The sequence below is a fragment of the Triticum aestivum genome, chromosome 2D (genome assembly GCF_018294505.1).
Source record: "Triticum aestivum cultivar Chinese Spring chromosome 2D, IWGSC CS RefSeq v2.1, whole genome shotgun sequence".
Taxonomy (NCBI): Eukaryota; Viridiplantae; Streptophyta; class Magnoliopsida; order Poales; family Poaceae; genus Triticum; species Triticum aestivum.
In genome coordinates, this window is record NC_057799.1 from 613,220,867 (window position 1) to 613,229,736 (window position 8,870).

Here is an 8,870-nt window from a genome sequence, read left to right on the forward strand (position 1 = left end):
GCAACATCTACTTCCTCCACGAGAAGTTGAGAAAAGAATTAAGTAGATGCCACAGGATACACGTCCGACAAAGAAGGATACAAGTCTGCAGCAGAGCAGGTTAACAGCGAAACAAGCCGAAATCCAGGTACACATTGTCTGAATAAATATGTAACTAAAACAAGCGTGCAGGGAAATGAAATTCGGGAATACGGTACAAAAGAATTTACTACTGCACATAGCCACTAGTTTCCCCACCAATGTTTGGTTCCCAAAGTACAGAGAGAGATTATTTGGGTCTTGGATGGCCATAATTTAGGCTGCACACAGCCTGAAACAAAAACCTCCGCCACTCTATAAACAGATGCCATTCTGGGGCTCCAGCACCAGAACTTATTGTTTCCACCGCTGCAAGGACAAGAAGAAACATGCCGTTAAAGAAACAGAAACAAAGTCGAGCACCACTGCAATGATAAGCATGTTAAAAAATCGCAAACGAAGCAGAATAATTCATTGAAAATAATCACATTTACTCCAGCCTTCCCTTGCTTTCCAGCAAGGTGGAGCGAGTATTCCTTTCTTTCAAGGGAGACCCAGACGGTGGCTTTCCTCCCGTGCCAAGTATCACCTAGTCAGCTAGCAAGTAAGGCTAAACAGAGGAGCCAAACTTGCTCTAAGATGCTCCCACACGAGTGATCGGGAGAAACATCTCAGCAACAGTATTGCAGTACTGCCAACATCAAGAAGGATGCACTTGTGACTAAACTTTATTTGTAGCTATGGAAAATGAGCCACATTCAAAACCAAGTTTTTTGAGTATGATGGCTGCCGCACATTTGCTTTCCAAAGATATGACACACCTACTTATAACCAGAGAACTTATTGTTCAGGAAGACTAACGGAGGGAGTTAACCATTGACAGCTAAACATTTCTCACACTGAAAGTTCAAGGATCAGCCTGCAGTGTTGCCCAAATGCACACGTACCGCACTGAACATGCATCCTGATTACCAGTTCTCGCAATCAGTTAGGATTCATGCAAAGAAAAAGTTATTGGTATGATCCTAGTGCTGCCTCCTCCCCAGCCCTCCCCTGCTGTCTGAGACACCAACCTCCCCCTAACTCCAGAAGCTAATCGTGGGAACTACAGATTAAGCTAATTTTCCTGATAAGTCTCTTCCGCAATGAACTATTACATACTCCCTCCGTCCGGAAATACTTGTCGGAGAAATGGATGTATCTAGGCGTATTTTAGTTCTAGATACATCCATTTTTATCCATTTCTCCGACAAGTATTTCCGGACAGAGGGAGTATATGATAACATAGATTATTAGTACATCATTTGATTAAATCTCTCAAACCATTTGATTAACATAGATTATTTTTCCTGTCTTCTATATGTATTTAGCCTTCCCCAAACTACAGGTGTGGTTATCCTGAATCTACATGTATCTAGAAGCTAAGCAATAGTGTGTAATCATCTAACAAATCAGGCTATTTTTAAGATGTGTAGAATCCTTCGATAAGAAGTGAACCTGCATGTGCAACATCTGTGAAGCTTTTTGCACATCACTTGCTTGTGTGTGTATCCGGTTTTCTCTTTTCTACTGTATTTTGATGAGCACATGAAACTAATTTGTTGTCTGACTTTGATAATTTGTTTATGATGTGCTACCAATTTATTGGTTTGATAAGATGCCCTATCCGGATGTTTCGAGGAATGCATTGTAGGGCACTAATCTGCCAATGAATGTAATAATGCAATAATCTAAAGATCATTTTCCTTGGATAGTACTTGGAGTTAGAGCACAGAAACAAGACAAAAGCAAAGTGTTCATGAAATACGATTAGTGGTTTAACGTTTAGAAATTCAGAACCTTACGGAGTCAGCAATTGTCTGAACAAGCTACAGTAATGCAATGCTAGCAAACTTTCTGTGAATAATCTGAAGATTGAGGATAATATAATGAAGCATGTACTTGTGATTCTATATTTTGTTTACGTTTGACCAACCTATATGTATTTAGCCTTCCCCAAACTACATGTGCGGTTATCCTGAATCTACATGTATCTAGACGCTAAGAGCATCTACAACACGGCGCTTAAATGGAGGAGCCAGGATTTCAATCAAAGCTGATAGGCGGTTGCGATGTAGCTTCTTCATATGAGGCCTCATCTGTGGCATTGATGCAAAAGATGGGACCAGGACCTTCCTGCTTTTTTGGCTTGCGGCATAAGTCGGAAGTAGCCGGCACTGGTATTTAGCGTCTTCTGTTAGCGCTCTGCATTGGAGGCAGGAGTGCGTGGCTTCATTTTTTAATTTTTAGGTGTTGATTTTTCTGTCCTTTATCTATTTAAGCGCCTACATATGCTCCAGCAATGTAGATGCTCTAAGCAATAGTGGTTACTCATCTAACAGACTAGGCTAATTTTTAAAACACGTAGCATCCTTCGATAACTGAACTTGCACATGCTATATCCATGGAGTTTTTTGCAAATCACTTCTACTGTGTTTTCATGAGCACATGGAACAATTTTGTTGTCTGATTAGCGGTTTGCTAATTTATTTATAATGTGCTACCCACTTATTGGTTTGATACCATTCCATATCTTGATGTTCTGAGGAATGCATCGGAGGTTACTAATCTGCTAGTGAACCTAAGGCGATCATCTAAAAACCGCTTTCTTTGGATAGTTAGCACTTAGAAGTTAGAGCACAGAAGCAAGACAAGAGCAAAGTATAGTGCTCATGGAATCTTATTGGCTAGTGATTACTAAGATAAGTTCAGAACCTTATCGAGTTAACAATTGTTTGAACAAGCTACCACAATGCAAGGCTAGCAATATTTCTAGGTGTACAACGCGAAGATTGAGGATAATATGATGAAGCAGGCTTGTGGTTACATCTGTTGATTACGTTTGTAGTCAATACTATGGCACATCTGTTTTTTCTTCTTCTGAGGAGCGAATCCTATTTGACTAATCTATATGTATCTACGAGACCAGCCTTCCCCTAGCTCCAGGTGCAGTTATCCTCAATCGATATGTATCCAGGCTTACTTATATGAGAAGCATAACATTCTTCAACAGAAAACAAGACGAGCAAATTTATAACGCTCACGAAATCTTATTGGCTTAGTGGTTTAACATTAGAAGCTTAGATCTTATGGCGTAAACAATTGCTTGATAAACTACCATGATGCAAGGCTAGCAAAATTTCTAGGTGAACAATGTGTAGGTTGAGGATAACATAATGAATCATGCACTTGTGATTTTATATGTTGTTTATGTTTGACAGAAAACCATCCAGCTAAGAACCATTGTTCCGAAACCACAATCCTTGTTAGACACTACACTCAAATGAACTAAATCAGCAGCATCAGTGAAAGAAAGCATCACAATTGCTAATAAGCTCACAGAATCTTATTACTAGGCTCGAACAGTAGAAGTTTATAACCTTTATTGAGTTAACAATTGTTTGAATAAGCTACCGTAATGCTTGACTAGCAAACTTTCTAGGTGAACAATTTGCAGGTTGAGGATAATATATGTTGTTTATGTTTGACAGACAACAATCCACCTAAGAACCACTGTTCCCAAACCACAATCCTTGTTAGACACTGTACAATCAAATGAACTAAATCAGCAGCATCTGTGAAAGAAAGCATCACAGCTAACACATCTATCTATCTACATGTCCAAAAGGTTTCTAATCCTAGATCCAAAACATGTGCACAAGGTAGGTAACAAAAAACGCTACTACTCACCGATTGAACAATTGGATAGTAGGAGGGGTGGTGATTAGAAGATGATGTCTTCGTCCTTGTCGCCGCCGCCGACCAGTATGTTGGTGGCGGCCCCCATGGAGACTCCCCTCTTGAGGGCGAGATCCTCGGCGAGCTGCTCCTCGGCGAAGAGCTTGGCCGCGGCCATCTGGCGCTCGACCTCCCTCCTCTTGTAGCCCTGGATCTTCTTGAGCCTGAAGAAGTCCTCGCGCTCGAGCTCGTCGAGCTCGCCCTTGATGTAGGTGATGGTGTTCTCGAGCCTGGGCTTGACGACGTTCTCGAGGGCGTTGACGCGGCGGTTGGTGGTCTTGATGGCCTCGTCGAGGGTGAGGAAGGAGGTCTGGAGCGAGGCGAGCTCGACGAGCACCTCGATGGCCTTGACGTGGGCGGCGCGGCAGGCGGAGACCTGCTGGCCCCCGCGGGCGAGGCCGGTGAGGCTGGGCGAGGCGCCGGAGGGCCCGCCGGAGGAGGCGCCGGCGGGGTCGACGAAGTGGGTGAACTTGGGCAGCTTGACCCCGGCGACGTTCTCCTGGTGGGAGCGGACGCGGAGCGAGGCGGAGCGGACCGACTGGAGCACGACGTGGCGCACGCCGTCGCCGGCCACGTACTTGGCCTCGGCAAGCGAGAAGGAGGAGGCGCGCATGGCCTCGCCCATGGACTCCTTGGTGGCCACGATCTTCTTGAGGATGGCGCGGAACTGCACCGTGAGCGCGTCCGACTTCTTCTTGAGCAGCGCGTGGCCCCGCGTGGCCCCGATCAGCCGCGCCTTCACCACCCCCAGCATCGTCACCGTCGGCACCACGTTCAGGCGCTGGCTCTGCCCCGACATCTCGGCGGGGCGGGGCGGGGCGGCGGTCGGAGATCTGAGCGGGGGAAGACGGGGAGGAGGAGGGACGAGGAAGAAGGGGATCGCGTTGGAGGGGCAGAGATTGGAGTTATTGCGTCGTGGGTCGGATCGGATCGGAAATTCGTTTTTTTCTTTCTAATCTGTGAGTTGATGAAAAGAAAAATCTTAAATCGTTCTGGTAAACAAATATAGTTGGATCAACCGATCGAGACACGTCTCCGGTTCGTGTAGCCGCGTGCCGGGGTGTGTGGATCCGGCTTGGCTGCTCCCTTCCCGTACTCTCATCCCTGTTTTCATTTCATCCTACGGTTGTCTTTTTTTTTCTTTTTCTTTTCTAATTTAATCACCTCCCTGATTTTAAGGGGGTGGACCGGACCTTATTTTGTTCCAATCAAATCAAGCCACGTACGCGGGAGCACGGATGGGCGCACGCGAGGGGAGCAGGCAAGTCTCGTCAGGTGTGCGTCCTCACCGTTGCAGCAGAAGATTGTCCATGTCAGAGCTGGCCAAACGGGTTGCGGCCCGGCACGGCACGGCCTCAATAGCCCGGTCGTGCTGTGCCGGCCCACGTGTGCCGCTCCTCGTCCCAGGTATGGCCTGGTTATTAAACAGGCCGGCCCGTGGTACTTTTAGCATACTGGGTCGCATGTTTTTCAGCCTATTGGGCTGTATTTTAGGCCTAATGGCTGTAATTTAGGTCTAACACACACACACACACACACATATTTCTAAAAAAGATAAAAAATAATAAGCGGGCCGTGCCGTGCCGGCCCGCGTGCCCAGCCTCTAGGCCCATGGATGGCTCAAGGTGTGCTGCGTGCCGGGCACATCCCGTTTAGCCCGTGCCGTGCCTGGCCCATGACGGGTCGTGCTAGCGTGCTCGTGGGCTGGCCTGATTGGCCTGGCCCGTTTGGCCATCTATACCATGCCTTGCGACATATATAAATTATAAATATGTTAATATTTTTTTTGCGGGTATAAATATTTCAAGTATATTTTTTTGGAAAGTAAAATATGTTTATATTCAAATCACGAAAATAATACAGAGTCCTTGACCTGTACAGTCAACCGCGTTGTCATAATGCTTCCGCTTACGGTATACGAGGGTACGTAGACGAAACTCTCCCCTCTCGTTGCTATGCATCACCATGATCTTGCGTGTGCGTAGGAATTTTTTTAAAATTACTACGTTCCCCAAGAGTGGCATCCGAGCTAGGTTTATGCGTAGATGTTATATGCACGAGTAGAACACAAGTGAGTTGTGGGCGATACAAGTCCTACTGCTTACCAGCATGTCATACTTTGATTCGGCGGTATTGTTGGATGAAGCAGCCCGAACCGACATTACACGTACGCTTACGCGAGACTGGTTCTACCGACGTGCTTCGCTCACAGGTGGCTGGCGGGTGTCAGTTTCTCCAACTTTAGTTGAATCGAGTGTGGCTACGCCCGGTCCTTGTGAAGGTTAAAACATTACTAACTTGATGAACTATCGTTGTGGTTTTGATGCGTAGGTAAGAACGATTCTTGCTCAGCCCGTAGCAGCCACGTAAAACTTGCAACAACAAAGTAGAGGATGTCTAACTTGTTTTTGTAGGGCATGTTGTGATGTGATATGGTCAAGACATGATGCTAAATTTTATTGTATGAGATGATCATGTTTTGTAACAGAGTTATCGGCAACTGGCATGAGCCATATGGTTGTCGCTTTATTGTATGCAATGCAATCACCCTGTAATTGCTTTACTTTATCACTAAGCGGTAGCGATAGTCGGTAGAAGCAATAGTTGGCGAGACGACAACGATGCTACGATGGAGATCAAGGTGTCGCGTCGGTGACGATGGTGATCATGACGGTGCTTTGGAGATGGAGATCACAGGCACAAAATGATGATAGCCATATCATATCACTTATATTGATTGCATGTGATGTTTATCCTTTATGCATCTTATTCTGCTTGATTGACGGTAGCATTATAAGATGATCTCTCACTAAATTTCAAGGTACAAGTGTTCTCCCTGAGTATGCACCGTTGCCAAAGTTCGTCGTGCCGAGACACCACGTGATGATCGGGTGTGATAAGCTCTATGTTCACATACAACGGGTGCAGCCAGTTTTGCACACGCAGAAATACTCGGGTTAAACTTAACGAGCCTAGCATATGCAGATATGGCCTCGGAACACTGAGACCGAAAGGTCGAGCGTGAATCATATAGTAGATATGATCAACATAGTGATGTTCACCATTGAAAACTACTCCATTTCACGTGATGATCGGTCATGGTTTAGTTGATTTGGATCACGTGATCACTTAGATGATTAGAGGGATGTCTATCTAAGTGGGAGTTCTAAAATATGATTAATTGAACTTTAATTTATCATGAACTTAGTACCTGATAGTATTTTGCTTGTCTATGTTGTTGTAGATAGATGGCCCGTGCTGTTGTTCCGTTGAATTTTAATGCGTTCCTTGAGAAAGCAAAGTTGAAAGATGATGGTAGCAATTATACGGACTGTGTCCGTAACTTAAGGATTATCCTCATTGCTGTACATAAAAATTATGTCCTGGAAGCACCGCTAGGTGCCAAACCTACTGCAGGAGCTGAACCAGATGTTATGAACGTCTGGCAAAGCAAAGCTGATGACTACTCGATAGTTCAGTGTGCCATGCTTTACGGCCTAGAACCGGGACTTCAACGACGTTTTGAATGTCATGGAGCATATGAGATGTTCCAGGAGTTGAAGTTAATATTTCAAGCAAATGCCCGGATTGAGAGATATGAAGTCTCCAATAAGTTCTATAGCTGTAAGATGGAGGAGAACAGTTTTGTCAGTGAACATATGCTCAGAATGTCTGGGTATAACAATCACTTAATTCAACTGGGAGTTAATCTTCCGGATGATAGTGTCATTGACAGAATTCAATCACTGCCACCAAGCTACAAGAGCTTTGTGATGAACTATAATATGCAAGGGATGGATAAGACAATTCCTGAGCTCTTCACAATGCTAAAGGCTGCGAAGGTAGAAATCAAAAAGGAGCATCAAGTGTTGATGGTCAACAAGACCACCAGTTTCAAGAAAAAGGGTAAAGGGAAGAAGAAGGGGAACTTCAAAAAGAACGGCAAACAAGTTGTTGCTCAAGAGAAGAAACCCAAGTCTGGACCTAAGCCTGAGACTGAGTGCTTCTAATGCAAATAGACTGGTCACTAGAAGCGAAACTGCCCCAAGTATTTGGCGGATAAGAAGGATGGCAAGGTGAACAAAGGTATATGTGATATACATGTTATTGATGTGTACCTTACTAAAGCTCGCAGTAGCACCTGGGTATTTGATACTGATTTTGTTGCTAATATTTGCAACTCGAAACAGGGACTACAAATTAAGCGAAGATTGGCTAAGGATGAGGTGACGATGCGCGTAGGAAATGGTTCCAAAGTCGATGTGATCGCCGTCGGCACGCTACCTCTACATCTACCTTCGGGATTAGTTTTAGACCTGAATAATTGTTATTTGGTGCCAGCGTTGAGCATGAACATGATATCTGGATCTTGTTTGATGCGAGACGGTTATTCATTTAAATCGGAGAATAATGGTTGTTCTATTTATATGAGTAATATCTTTTATGGTCATGCACCCTTGAAGAGTGGTCTATTTTTATTGAATCTCGGTAGTAGTGATACACATATTCATAATGTTGAAGCCAAAAGATGCAGAGTTGATAATGATAGTGCAACTTATTTGTGGCACTGCCGTTTGGGTCATATTGGTGTAAAACGCATGAAGAAACTCCATACTGATGGACTTTTGGAATCACTTGATTATGAATCACTTGGTACTTGCGAACCATGCCTCATGGGCAAGATGACTAAAACGCCGTTCTCCGGAACAATGGAGCGAGCAACGGATTTGTTGGAAATCATACATACTGATGTATGTGGTCCGATGAATATTGAGGCTCGCGGTGGGTATCGTTATTTTCTCACCTTCACAGATGATTTGAGCAGATATGGGTATATCTACTTAATGAAACATAAGTCTGAAACATTTGAAAAGTTCAAAGAATTTCAGAGTGAAGTGGAAAATCATCGTAACAAGAAAATAAAGTTTCTACGATCTGATCGTGGAGGAGAATATTTGAGTTACGAGTTTGGTCTTCATTTGAAACAATGCGGAATAGTTTCGCAACTCACGCCACCCGGAACACCACAACGTAATGGTGTGTCCGAACGTTGTAATCGTACTTTACTGGATATG

At 44.4% G+C, this 8,870-nt stretch overlaps 1 protein-coding gene across 1 annotated transcript; it reads right to left on the reverse strand.

Annotated features, from left to right (window-relative positions):
- Positions 1 to 26: 26 nt before the first annotated feature.
- Positions 27 to 4,742, reverse strand: LOC123054967 (V-type proton ATPase subunit D). The gene is made up of 2 exons (XM_044478855.1): positions 3,748 to 4,742; positions 27 to 387 (listed from the first exon to the last, which is right to left on the reverse strand). Exon 1 carries the CDS (start codon positions 4,592 to 4,594, stop codon positions 3,782 to 3,784), a length of 813 nt encoding a protein of 270 aa, XP_044334790.1. The 5' UTR covers positions 4,595 to 4,742; the 3' UTR covers positions 27 to 387; positions 3,748 to 3,781.
- Between the last annotated feature and the right edge of the window lie 4,128 nt (positions 4,743 to 8,870).

Bases quoted from the DNA above. Each gene is read 5' to 3' on its own strand.
- LOC123054967 (XM_044478855.1), bottom strand. From the start codon at position 4,594: ATGTCGGGGCAGAGCCAGCGCCTGAACGTGGTGCCGACGGTGACGATG.